This window comes from Manacus candei, unplaced genomic scaffold, assembly GCF_025592945.1.
Source record: "Manacus candei isolate 608988 ecotype Guabito, Panama unplaced genomic scaffold, ASM2559294v1 h1tg000014l, whole genome shotgun sequence".
NCBI lineage: Eukaryota > Metazoa > Chordata > Aves > Passeriformes > Pipridae > Manacus > Manacus candei.
The window spans coordinates 36,971,829-36,986,065 of record NW_026138062.1 but is presented as its reverse complement, the minus strand read 5'-3'; the positions used below and the strand labels follow the sequence as shown (position 1 = coordinate 36,986,065).

At 37.1% G+C, this 14,237-nt stretch overlaps 1 protein-coding gene across 12 annotated transcripts in view; it reads left to right on the top strand.

The window, feature by feature from the left end:
- ZMYM2 (zinc finger MYM-type containing 2) overlaps window positions 1–14,237 on the top strand; it is an 86,678-nt gene that overhangs the window by 33,515 nt on the left and 38,926 nt on the right. For 11 of the 12 annotated variants that reach the window (XM_051779094.1, XM_051779098.1, XM_051779097.1 and 8 more), the window contains 2 exons: window positions 10,483–10,633; window positions 11,368–11,483. The exons of the other annotated variant lie outside the window; for it this stretch is intronic. In XM_051779094.1, the coding sequence (XP_051635054.1) occupies window positions 10,483–10,633; window positions 11,368–11,483 (267 nt within the window). The remainder of the gene's footprint in view (window positions 1–10,482; window positions 10,634–11,367; window positions 11,484–14,237) is intronic. 12 annotated transcript variants of the gene reach the window in all.

Sequence of the window (14,237 nt, the reverse complement as noted above, 5' to 3'; positions counted from 1 at the left end):
TTGTGCATTATTGTGAGGATCCTTAAGAGAACCTTTAAAATCAAGACACGTTATTTTGGTGTATTCTGACAAGCAGATTTTATGCAAGCAGGTTCTTAATTCCTTTGTTGAAATATTTGGTACTGTGCAAGTGTAATAGACTGTGAGAAGCTTTATTTGAGTGCTCATGTGCATCTGGTTTGGAATGGTGATTAAGTGTAATTCTTAACTGTTAGGTTTCAGATATTTCTGGAGTGTTAAGGGTTTGGAGTATTTTTGATATAAAGAGAAACTCTTAAGGGAAAATCCTGTCTGACCAACCTAGTGGCTTTTTATGATGGAGTGCCCCATCTTTCCTGTAAGTTCCCTTCAGGTACTGGAAGGCCACAGTTAGATCACCTCGAAGCCTTCTCTTTTTCAGGCTGAACAATCACAATTCTCTCAGCCTTTTCTTGTAGGAGAAGTGCTTCAACCCTCTGATCAACGTGTTGGCCCTCTTCTTGGGTCACTACGACAAGTTGATGTATTTCCTATGCTGGAGACCCCAGAGCTGAACACAGAACTCTGGGTGGGGTCTCATCAGAGCAGAGCAGAGGGGCAGAATCCCCTCCCTTGACCTGCTGGCCACACTGCTTTTGATGCAGCCCAGGATACAATTGGCTTTCTGGGCTGCAAGTGCACACTGCTGACTCGTGTCCAGCCTCTGATCCACCAGCACCCCCAAGTCCTTCTCCCCAGGGCTGCTCTCCATCTGTTCATCCTCCAGCCTGTATTGATGCTGGGAGTTACCCATACCCAGATGCAGCACCTTGTACTTGGTTTTGTTAAACCTGATGAGATTCCCATGGCCCACTTCTTGAGCTTGTCCAGGTCCCTCTGGATGGTGTCCTGTCCTTCAAGTTTGTCAACTGGACCACTCAGCTTGGTGTCATCTGCAGTCTTGGTGAGGGTGCACTCAATCCCTTTGTCTATGTCATTAATGAAGATATTAAATAACACTGGTCCCAGTACAGATCCCCGAGGACAGTACTCTTCACTGATGTCCAGTGGGACTCTGAGCCATTGACTGTGACTGTCCAACCAATTCCCAATCCACTTAACAGTCCACCCATAGAATCCATCACTAGCCAATTTAGAGAGAAGGATGTTGTGGGGGACCATGTCAACGGCTTTACAGAAGTCCAGATAAATTACATCTGTAGCCCTTCCCTATAGGGCAAGACTATTTGCAAGAGCATGCAGTGACAGTACAAAAGGTTTAAACTGAAAGAGAGTAGGTTAGATTAGATATTGGGAAAAAATTCTTTACTATGGGGGAGGTGAGGCACTGGCACAGGTGTTCAAGGCTAGGTTGGATGGGCTCTGATCAACCTGGTCTAGTGAAATGTGTCCCTGTCCATGACAGGGGTGTTGGAACCACATGATCTTCAAGGTCCCCTTCCAACCCAAACCATTCTATGTTGCTCAAAAATTAGGAGTTTTAGTGTATGCCGTAGGTGTCCAAAGTTACTCAGGACACAATTATTTGGGAATATTTAGTTGTCTAGCAGGATTTATTTTGATTTGAACTTTTATTTGCATTAAGGTTTTTTGAATTGAATGTGTTCAAGGAATTCTGTTTTTAAAAAGAAATTTCAACTTCAGAAAATGTCACTGACAACCCATTGGGCCACAGTTGATAAACTGTAGGTTGTTTTATTCAATTGTAACAATATTTTCTTCTGCTTTTAAAGGAGAACTGGTGAAGGAGAGAGTTTGGAAGAGTCATTACATACTGAAATAAACTTAATGAAATCAATAATTTAAAAAAAGTTGGTGTTATCATTTGATTACAGCGTTGTGTTGTACAAGTAATTATTGTCTGTCACTTAACAGTTTTAGCAAATGTTTTCTTACAAAAAGAGTTGTAAAATAAATAGGTCATACTGGTATGGGCTTTGTATTAAGCAGTTTATATTGTAAATGTCATACACCTATCAATATTGCTATACCTTTGTAGTAGTAATAAATGAAAACTCATTGTACCTATCTATCTACTTAATCACAATTTTTTAAATAAATATTACACTGATTTGAACAATTAATTTTCAATAATTTATCATGGACATTTTTTTCTTCTTGGAATGAAAAATTTGAAATTATGGGTGATAAAAATTACTGTGGCTCTCAGAATGACAAGTAGTTGGATTACATCAAGTAACACGTTTGCTACAAAGGGTTTCTTTCCTCTACTTTATACTGTTGGTGGGAGGAAGAAACAGTGTTATTCCTGGGACAGAGAGCAGTTTTTTTCTAAAGTGTCTTAAGTCTGCTTTGGAGTTGATGGATGTACTTGACTTCCTATGTACCAGTTTCAGAACTTGCTTTAAAACTGAGACACACATAATCTTTAATATTGTATCGTGTGTTTTGCTTTTCTGAGAGGTGATAGCTGTTCTTTCTTTCCTAAAACTCAAAGTGATTACTGAGCTTAGGTGTCTTTCATATAAAAAAGTTATGAAACATAAATAAATAATCTCTGTAAGAATAAAAAAAATTATTAAGCATAACCTAATTAATGCTCACTGTAGTTATATGCAAGAGCGTATTAGTTTCTTGATGACAACAGCCATTTGTGAAGACAGCGAAATGCAAGTCAAGCTTTTTTTAAAAAGAGAAAACAGTGATAAAATCATTCCTTGAAAAGTTAAGTAACTGTAACAATTTGAATAAAATGTCACAACAGAACTGTTTTTGGAAGTGGTTATATTTTTTTAAACCTGAGGATGACCACTACTGCTAGGTTGTAAACTTTAACTGTTGCACTAAGGTTAAAACTCTTTAGTGTAGAGGGACAAGAGGAACTTAAAGAATGACACTAAACCAAAACAAAAATCCAACCAACCAACCAAAAAAAAAAAAAAACCACACTTGACGAGAATGAGATTACATCTGAAAAGGAGGTGACTAAAATTGTCCATGTAATTGTGCAAATGCTGAAATATTTTATTTCTTTGCGTAGGCATTCCATCTCATTAAAAAGGAAAATGTAACCATTTTAAAAATTACTGTAGTGATTCATTTGAAAATTAGTATCTATGCAACAAATTAGAACTGACCTCAAATATGCCTGCCATAAGTACATATTAACCACAACTACTTAGGTTGTTTCAGTGTTTCTGTTTTGTCTCTCCAAAATTAGTCAACTTTCTTTTCAAGGAAGTTTCCATGTTGTGTTGTGATTTGCTGGATTTGGATACAGACTTGACAGCCTTGTTCTAGGGAACAAGTGCAATTCTGTGACTCAGTTTGTGCAACCAACCATACCTTTCAAATTTCAGCTGTTCAACTAAGCTAAAGCTGAGTCTATGTCACTTTAAAATATACTTTGCTTCCTGGCCTCATCAGTCCACAGTGCTCTTGATTCTACCATGAAAGGCATGTAATGCCTTGCTAGTTTTAGGTGTTTCTTTGCTTTTTCTGCTTTGTTTCTATAACTAGAATTCTTGTTAGAATATTATCTGGGATTTGCTTTCTTTGGGTGCTTTTTGGAAGTGATGGTCTTCATCTACTGTCAAAAAGGGGGGGAAGGAGCTCTCTAGCTATTTATTCAGAGGTTTTTTAATAGCTATGGACTGAAGTGAGTACCAGATGAATGCAAGCCAAATGAGTGTTTTACTAGTTGGAAAGGCTGCTTGCAGTATCTTTTTATCTAGTAAAAATTTTTCTTCCATACTGACTGAAAGTACATTTGATTGACTTTCTTGATTACATGAACACTTGCTATTAAATGTGCTTTGAGACTAACCAGGCTATGCCATCCCTTGAAGCTATTCGCTTACAAGCAATAAAAAACTCCCACCCTAGGCAATTGTGCTTCCTTATTCTGCTCCTTGCCAAGCAACTGCTTTTGTGAAACTCTCTTAAAACTCATTTTATCTGTTTTATTTCTGTGCAGGGGTTTAAGAGCCTTCACTGTATACAACAATGTGCGTATCGTTTCTGCAGCATACAGTTCATTGCTTATGTAGAGTTTGTTCTTAGTCTTGTACAGTGTATTGTTATCTACTGGTTTAAATACCACCAAATGCAGTGATAGAATGTCTTGTCACTTAGTACTTTAATGGAAGCATCTGGGGTTTTCAACTTTGTCTTGTCCCGTGCAGTGTCTGTTCTTTTTCTGTGCTTCTTTGCTACTAAAACAGAACTGCCCTTCCTGTCCTCCTTTTATTTTCATAATTAACTACAAAATCGACTGCTTCTTGCTGTTGTTACTGTTTTATCAACTCTCATTTCCAAGTGTCTGTTTCAAGAGTAAATACTCTTACAAAGTCAGTAATTATGAGAGTTGAACAGCCCCTTTACATTGAAATATTAGAAATATGGACTTCAATTTCCCACCGCCCCCCATTTCTGGTCACTCTGAAAGAGAAATTCTGTGGTTTCAGCCAGTACAAACTATGGTTTAATAGTGGAATCTCTTCCTCATATGGTAAACCACTTTTGTTTGCTTCAGGTAATACTTAGTTTGGTATTAAGTAATCTCTGATAATACTGTTGTCTAATACTATGTACACTTTTACAAATGGAGATAGTTAGATGCTTTTTACCCTCTGCCATGGTTAAAAGACAAAATCTTTATCAACCATGGAATAATTATTTCCCCTTTCTTCCTGCTTAGTCATGTGGGGATTTTTTTTGAGACCTCTTGGTATCTATGACTCCAAGTTTCTTGCATCTCTGATGCAGATCATATCCTTCTAGAAACTATCCTGTTCTACCTTTTCTTCTGTTTATTTGCTTCTGTTTTCTGGAAACTCCTCCTTACTTCCATTTATTGGACTATCTGACATTTATTTTGGAATTTGATCTTTTTTCTTAGTAGGATGTATGCAACAGCTTACATGCTCCTTTCAGTAAGATGTAATGGAAGATCAAGATTCCTGAAATTTTAGTTGGTTATAATGGCAAGAATATAAATTCCTCAAAACCCCTGTAAGTCAACTTTATTTCAAGGAATTTGGATTTCTGTTGAAACAATTCTTTTAATTCTGGAATATATCCCATCCATCTGGTATGTCTTGTCTTGCATCTTGATAGCCACTTTTGTAGTTGTCCATTTGAGTTCGACACTCTCCTAGTGGATGGAATGAATATTTGAAATGTATCTAGATCTAGTGACTTGCAAGAGTTTTCATATCACATTGTTTTATAATGTGTCTTGTCTATCATGAGATACCTTTCATGAAATAGACCTTATTTCTAGAATTAAGCTTCTAAGAGGGTATGTAAGAAGTCATAAAACAATGAGTGAGTTTAGAATAAAATATAATAAGAGGATAATATTCAGACTTCTGCATCTACCATGGACTGTGCTTCGGAAGAGGTCAAGCATGCAATCAAATCTAGCAAAAATTAGGTCATCTCAAGGCAGAATATAGGTGGAGTACTGAGGGACAGATGTAGTCAGACTACTGTGCATCAAGGTTCCCCTCAAAGAGCACTGGCCATTATTCTTTAGAAATTTTGCCTCTGGCTTAACTTAATTTATTTGTAATTAGTAATGGATACAATTTTCTGCACTAATTTGGTAGTGTTTTTACTTAAATTTTACTTGAAATTACAGTCCTCAGACGTGTATATGTTTTCATAGGATGCTGTAGATGTGAATTTACCACAAGTGGTACCCAGAGGAAAATGCTTGATACTGTCTCTTGTGGCTTGGTTCTGAGTTAATTCCATCTTTGAAGGACACTTGAAGCTGAATCTAGCTTGGCTGCAGGTTTTGTTTATAGTCATTTTTGCTTACTGTTGATATACCAGTTTAAGCACAAGATAAAGCCAATACTTCATCTGAAATGGAAGATAACTGCCAAGAAAGCACCTTTAGAGAAAAAGACGTGGGTGTCCTGGTGAAGTCGAAAGGGTTGCAGCAAAGATAGCCAACTGTGTCCTGGATTGTATCACACAATGCTTGAAGCCATCTTCTCAACCCTGCCAGTCAAACACCTGGAGCAGGTTGTCCAGGACCACATCCTTTTGAGTATCTCCAAGGATGGATACTCCACAGCCCATGTAGGCAACCTACTGCTTTATCAGCAAAAGTGTAGCCAACAGGACAAGGGAAGTGATTTTTTTGACCCATGACTCCCATCCTTCTGAGTTTTTGAGACTGTGTCTGGAGTACCATGGCCAATTTTGGATTCCTCAGGATGAAGGGCATTGGCATACTGATGCAAGTTCAGTGGAGACCTACCAAGATGTTTAGACAGCTGGAGCACGTGACATAGGAAGACAGCCTTGGGAGAACCTGTTTGTTCAGCCTTGGAAGCATAAAGGAGGATTAGTTATCTGATGGAAGTAGATAGAAGAGGACAAAGTTGAACTCTTCTTAGAGCTGCAGAGCAGAAGAAAGAGAAGCAAGAGACACAACTTGAAAACAAGGGGAAACTTCTTTAGATAGAGAAAAAGCTTTTTCTGTAAGGGTTGGAATGCTCGTCCTTGGAGATACTCAGATTTGACTGGACAAGGTCCCGAGCAACCACCTCTGATCCTGCCTTGAGCAAGAGGTTGCACTTGACATCTAGGAGGTCCCCTTCAGTCTGTTTAATCCTGTGACTTTGTACTCCTGAAACAAAAAAGGAAGCAGAGATTTTTAAAATAGTCCGGAAGTTTTGGATCCCTCTTTAATTAATCAGTAATGAAGATTTTGGTATTTTCTTCTGTTTTTCCTCTCTACCAGTGAAGTTCTTTTTGTCTCCTGCCATGTAAAATCAACAACATTGAAAGAGCATTACGTTTTCCTTGATTTCTTTTCTGAACACCCACTTTTCCTTGGTTAAAATACTAAATTAAAAATGTACTGTAGTAAGAATATGAGAAAGGTGTTCTGGTGCCAGTCAGGGATTGAGACTCCTGTGGTGTGTAAATGGGCATGCAGGGAAGAGTAAGAACAGGGCAGGTACTTAGGATGTTTTCCCCTGAGCATTCTCAGCTTCTGACTCTCTAGAGGTCAGGGAATCTCTTGAACTTTATGCAATGTTCCTGTATGCTATTTTTGGAGAATCTCTTTAATTAGTGCTTGTCCAGTCTCCTTGTGAACACGTACAAACAGTTTTTACATCCATGACTCTCTTTGGTAAGAGGTTCTGCTGACCTGCTGTTTGTTACACGAAGAGCTGCCTTCTGTTGTTTGTTTTGAAACTTCTGTTGATATTAATGTGATTTCTTATAGTTGTTAATATTAGAAAAGACACTGAACAGTTGATCCATAGTGCTCTACATCATACCATTTTTGGTTCTGTCATTATCCTCCTGAGTTATCTTGTTTTCAGGCCAAAAATCCTTACCTCATAAGGATGTTCTTTGACCCTGTGTATTACTATAGTTTTCTTTGGTTTAGGGAGTCTTCTATTTGTTTATGCCAGCCAGAAGGGTCCTTTTATGGAAAGGATTCTCAAATGTTACTTTTTCTACAGAAAGGAATTAATACTGCGGATTCTTAGAGATGAAAGAGAACAAGTAATGAATATGAGAGTAAAAATATAAGTTACCTGAGAACCTTAAGAGAGAGTCTCATCTGGAAATTTCATAAGAACAGGACAAAAGTCTTGGTTTGTGATAGGGCTATTCAAAAGCATGGGACAGGAGGAAGTCTTTGAGTTAGACTATTAAAAAGCATAAATGTTTGAGATACCTGTGTAATACTGATTGAATACTTTCAAGTATGCTATAATCTTTTTTTAATAAGAGTGTTGTACTCTTTGTCTTTAGAATGGTTTTAATATTCAAGCTTGCAAGTTTAGGAATTGTGAAAAAGAGTAATAAAAAATGCAAGAAAAATGTTCAGCTTGAAGGAGACGATAATTACAACATTTTAGAAGCAATAAATTTCAAGAGGTTTTAGGCTTTCTAATTTTCTTTTTCCACCAGTGTCCTATCTTCTTCACTTGTGTAACAGCATGTTTAAACTTCTATAATGCAGGAATGCTTGAACACTCTTCTTAGTTGCTATGACAAGAATAAAATGAGAGATTTGCTATTACAGTTTTGTTTCTACCCACTGATAGGATCTTCTGCATCCTTAACAGGTTTTTTGGAAATTCGTGCTCTTATTAATCTTGACAAATTAGATCTGCATTTGCTAGATTATTACTAGCTATTAATAAAGATTTTTCTTGTTGCTTTAAGTCTGAAAAAGCTAGGGTGAAATCGGTAAAAATCGGTAAAAACCCAAATTTTGAGAATGTATGAAATGTAGAAGTGATTGACATGCTGTTGCACTGTTCTTTCTGCGCATCATTAATTGAGATGCTGGTTAGCAAAAGGTATTTCAACTTTCAAGGAATTTTAGTCAAAATGTGTAGTTTGCTGACACAATGATTTTTTTCCAGTTATGCTCTGATCTACTTAGTATAAATTAATTTACTAAACTTGTACTTTTATCTTGCTGTTTCTTGAAGTCACCATGGCCTCTGATTTTTCTTTCAGACATGGAACTTGTGCAAGTTTCATTTACCTGTGCATTATTTTCTGATTATATTGCTGAATGCCCTCTGTTAAGTTATTTGCCAGCATGTTTGCTGCTTCAGTGCTTCTAGATTTATGTTTGAGGTTATTCTAGAGACACCAAGGATGTTTGTGCAAGCAGATTTTTTTTTTATAGTGGTTGTCCATTAGGCATGTTCCAAGAAGTCAAGTCCTTTATAAATGTAGCCTCCTGTATTGTTACTGGGGATACTGTGTTGAGTTTTCTTTATGCCCTTCTTTGTCTATTAGCCTGTCAGAGGAGATGAATGTATATTGTCAGACTATCTCTGACTCATAGAACAGTATAATTGCTGCATTTTGGTTTTGATACTTAGTGTGAATTTCGTCAATATTTTGGCTCATTAGGAAGATAATTAGGTGCTGGGTAACATGTTTAAAGGTACACAGAAAAAAATAAGATAGGAAGGAAGGATCATGGAGTTGTACTTTATACTCTGCTCTAGGCAGGAGCTTGATATCTTGACAGATACCCTTTTTTGGAGGAAACCCACAGCAAAGGTTTCACCAAAGCAGCATGTGGAAATTTTGCTGTTCTCTGCAAGGTGCTACATCCAGTTTGTGGTGCAGGCATGTGTATTTGTATGTTTTTGTCTGCATGCTCTTACTATAGGGAAGATGACATGTTATAGAACTGGCAGTCTGTAAGACTGGATTTAGCTAGTTCTCAAACGTAGGTAGTTAAAGATAGGAAGAGCAAAGATATCCTCTGAAGCTTCTCTTATCTGATCAAAGTGAAGCACCTGCAAAACATACTTTGCCTTTCCTTCCCCCTTCAGTCCTTGAGAATAGGGAAAGAAGAGGTAATGCCAAAATTTCTCAACAGAAGGCAGGAAATCTAAAGTGCCTGAGTTATGATAGGGTTTTTTCTAGTGCTCATTAAGGCACGAACCTGTCTGATAGGAGGCTCATCACTATTGAAATGAGGAATTTTCTGTGATCACTATCAAAAACATGATACTATTTGTATGGGCAGGGAAGGTGTCTAGGTATTTTTTTCTGAAACTTGATTTATGGTGCTTGAGATACTTACCTACCACTGACATGTAATACATGTAGCACATCAGAACTATTGATTTTGTATGTTGACTACCTCATTAGTATTTCTGCTTGGTGCAGCTTTTCTGTGCTTTTTATAGAACATTTGTTCCATTCTGTGGAAAACTTGATGGACTGACTGCTGTGTTGAGAGATGTCAAAATTGAGTCTGTTACTAGATCACAGTTCCTCATTGACTTCAATAAGGAACATAGAAACTCTGCAATGTGTTCCTCCTGCCTGGAGGACTGGAGAGTACAGATACTTTCTTTCCAAAGTTTAGGACCATTATTTATTCTTCATAACTTCTTTACTATACAAGTGACTATGCAATGGAACAGATTGCCCAGAGAGGTTGTGGAGTCTCCCTCACTGGAAATATTCATGAACCATCATGATGCAATCCTATGCAATGTGCCTTAGGAAGACCCTGCTTGAGCAGGGAGGTTGGACCAAAGGTCACTTCTAACCTTACCCATTCTGTGAATCATATTTGCCATGCCAGATTCCTGTTTCTTTCCTAACAACCATTGCCCTATCAGAAAGGAGAGAGGAACAGAGTTCTTTCAGACTCTCCAACTCAGCACAACTTGCTGTATACTCTTATCACAGTTCACAGATGGTGGGATTTGGAATGAGTTGGGATATTTTGGTTGGTTTGATTTTTTTGAAGGGGGTGTGTGTGTATGTGTGTTTTGTCTTTACACAGAATAGTTTTAGCTGGCTTTTCCCTAGGAGTAAGAGACCCAACCATAGTGCCGAATGCTCTTAAGAGGGTGATTATGAGAGGTGGTTGATTATAGGAAGGGTTTGATGGAAGAGCAAGTTGCAGAAATAAGTTTTCTGTGTTTGTTTTTTCTTTTTTAAGACCATAATTTAAAGTCAAAAGCCAAACATAGTTTTAACTAATGCATTGTTTTACTTTGTTTTGTGTTTTAGAAATGTGGCAAATTAACATCTTGTACTGGCTGCAGAGCTCAGTGCAGGTTTTTTGACATGACTCAATGCATAGGACCTAATGGATATATGGAGCCATACTGCTCAACTGTATGCATGAACACACACAAATCAAAATATGCAAAATCACAAAGTAAGTGAAAAGGATGGTGGATTTTCATCACTGCTAAGAGTAGACTTTTTTTTGAAGTTTGAAGACTGGGGGTGGGTGGTTTTATTTTACGCTTAGTCTATGCAGATGTGACTTCATAGGGTTTTTTAACTTCTTTAAAAACAAAAGAGAAAAAGACCATCTTATGTTGAACACTAGCAAATGGACCCATGAGGGGTCATTTTCCCAAACAACCTTTTTTCTTGGTGTTGAAAACGATTTTCAACTGTCTTAAGGCCTCCTGTGAAAAAATGCTAGTACATAATGTGCTCTGATGTGTCACAGAATAATAGTGTAGTTTTTATGCTCATGAATTCATATTCTCTTTTATGTGATCTAACCCCACCCCATTTTTTTTTTCCTCAACCAAGAGATGGAGAAGGAAGGAAGTAGTTATCATGCATATTGATATTGTCTAGGTAAAGTTTTTAATCCAGGTGAAAGGAACTGGTAGATAACTCAAAACACATATTCTTCAATATGCAAAGCAGTCATAGATCTCAACCTGAAGTTGAAAATGCTCTAGTGAATTTTATGGAAGGAGGTGCAGTTTCATATTTAATGCTGATCTTTAGTTTTGTGTGACTTCTAGAAGCTGACTGGAAAACAGACAAGTCGTAGTTTTTTACATTGAAATAGTGGAAAGGGTAATACTTTTTTTTTTTTCCACGACTATTTTGTGTTTATTTTGTTTGTAAACTACGTTTTTCTTTTAGGTATGGAAATTATTTGCCACTTTTGTAAACGAAACTCTTTACCTCAGTATCAAGCCACAATGCCTGATGGAAAACTGTACAACTTTTGCAGTTCCAGTTGTGTAGCTAAATTTCAGGTTAGCTGTTGTGTTAAACCTTTTCCTCCCTAAATATTTGTGTGCCTATGTCTGTGTTAAGTAGTTACATATTAAACTAACTTGCTTGTATATACGTGCTTATGAGTTATAATTAACATAGCAGATAATTCTGGCTCCTAACAATTTCTTTGATTAAAATACTGTTTCATAATGGTAACACTGGCTTCTGTCTTAAATGTATAAAATCAGATAATAACAACCAATTTCTCCTTGATATCATAAGAAAACACAAAGCAATGTCAGTACTTATTTTTATCACCTCAGCCTCTTCACAGAGGTGAGCCTTGCTAGTTTACATTGAAGATCAACAAATTTAGTCTCTTTTATACTAAATGTGGTAACAGAATTCTCATATTGAATATAGTACTAGTAAAGGTCTGTCATTGGGTAGAGTGACTGTCTCTGAAATGAAAGGTTAGAGCCTAAGCCATTTTGTTGATGGATGAAACTAGCTGTTCAAGTTATGTCCAAAAACTGCAAGGCCAGTGATAGGCACATTGGAAGATGCTGCAATACTTATTGAAAATGTCATATTTTTAATATGACTTAAGGTTAAAGCATATGGGAAGTGTGTTGTACTGATTCATCTCTAGGTGATCAAAGAATATTTGCAAAGAAAATGTTTCAATTTTTGTCTGTGAAAACAGTTTTCCCAAATGTGCTCTGTATGATTGATAATTGCCTCCTCATATGTTGAATAGTTACACCCACACACGATTTTCCCATTTGCCATTGAACTTTTCTGTTTTCTGTCAACTGGACAGCAGATCAATCTTTTAGTTGCTTCTTTAATATATCCTATCCAGGATATCCATCATGTAGCCATGTTCTGTGTTTCCATCCTAACCAATTTGGTAGATGTCTGTCAGTGGAACTGATCAACAGAATAGCTGCAGATTGTTAGTATGTCACGACAGATCTGTAATACTTCTTGCAAACTCATTTAGCATCTGTTTTATTGTACATGATCTTACAATTAATTGTGGCCTCAAAAGCTCTTGGAACAAATAAAATGAGTGAATGCCAAATACAGCCTAAACTTTTTTGAATTTGCATATAAGTCAGCATTAAATGACATTATTGAATATAACTGCCAGATCAGTTAATGCTGGTTGTGGGTTTCTGGTCTTACTGAGACCTTGCTGACACTTCTGTTGCAGTTTCAGTGCTGCATATAGATCTCTCCCTTCAATATTGTATTAATTTGAGCAGGCATACAGTCTGTGACTTCTCAGTAAAGACCAAGAACAGGTAGGTGGTCACTTGCTTACAGTTGGTTTGCTCAGACAGCGCTGTCGGGTTTTAGCTTTTGATAGTTTTTGTATATTCATGTAGAAGAATAAAATGTATTCACCATTAGGTAAGAGTTTAATGTATGAGAACAGCTTCTCTGTTCTGTTCACGTAGTGTTTAGGTGGAAAGGATGGTATACCACAATGTGAGCATTGGACTGAAGGTGTTCCCTTGAGGCTTCTTTTATACCTAAGAGACATGCAAGGCATTAAACCTAAGTTGAAAAAATGTCCAATTTGCTATACAGTTCCATATTTGTCACTGTTTACTAATGGAGATAACTCTTGTTTTAATTTGCTGTGATCGTATTCATTCCTTTTTCTTATTGTGCCTGTTTTTCCTAGATATTTTTTCTTCAAGGGTTATCCTTCTCAGAATAGAGTAGTTGCTATTACAGGGCTGTGTCTCTTCCCTTATGCAAAAATTTTAGTCCTTTTAATTTACAAATGGGTTGGAATACTTAAATTCATAATTTGTTCACAGTACTTTAGGGTTGATTACAATTTTATCTTACAAATAACCTTTTGTTTCTAGCTAATTGTTCTCTTTCAGCATTGTGATGGTTGTCTGGAAGTGTTCTTCATTATATACTTTACATCTCTCTTTCTTGGACTCGCATGTGCATGTGCACACACACAAAAATACTTTTCTGAGTTTGATCATAATAACAATAATTGAGGCTTCCATACTCAGGCTGGAAGGTCTGTGTGTGCATGAGCATGAGGAGAGTGTTTAGTTCCTTCCGTGTTTCATTTCATGCCCTTGAATTTGCATGTGGAACAGTCCTGGTGGATAGCAGTATGTCAAATATTCCTCATACTTGTTTGCTTCTCTCATTCACGTTAAGAACAACTTGATTTTTTCAAAGACTTCTTTTTTTTTCTCAACTAGAAAAAAACCTAACCAGAGTCTGGCAACCTACTAGCTCTTCCACATGTACACTTAGGTATAGAAAAGTTTCCACAATTTGATTTTGTGTTGCTGTGAGCGAGGATAACCCTTCTGCCATGTATGCTGTGGTGGCAGGGGCAGGCCAGAAGCTGTACTGCTATGGTGGTCTTCTCAGAAGAGTCCTGGGCTGTGCCTGCCTACTATTCATTAGTAATTTGGCAACTTAAAGCAGTTTGAGTTGGTTGCGTTGAAGGCTGAAAAGGGCTTTACAATGATTTTTTGCTTTGCTTGGCACTTCCCATGCTCTTGTTGTTCAGGACGGGCTCTCAAAAGAGTGAATGTATCTACATGACTTCAAAGATATTTTTGTTCAAGCACAACATAGGTAAAACCTTGCTGTTCAGGGTGACCTGGGAAAGCTTTTAATGAATTTATGATCTTTTTTCTGTGTTATTCTCTGTGTGTAATAATACTCCCAAATAATTTCTAAAGATACTGTAAATATCTTGTAAGTTAAAGGAAAGGCAAGATGATGAAAATACTGTATGC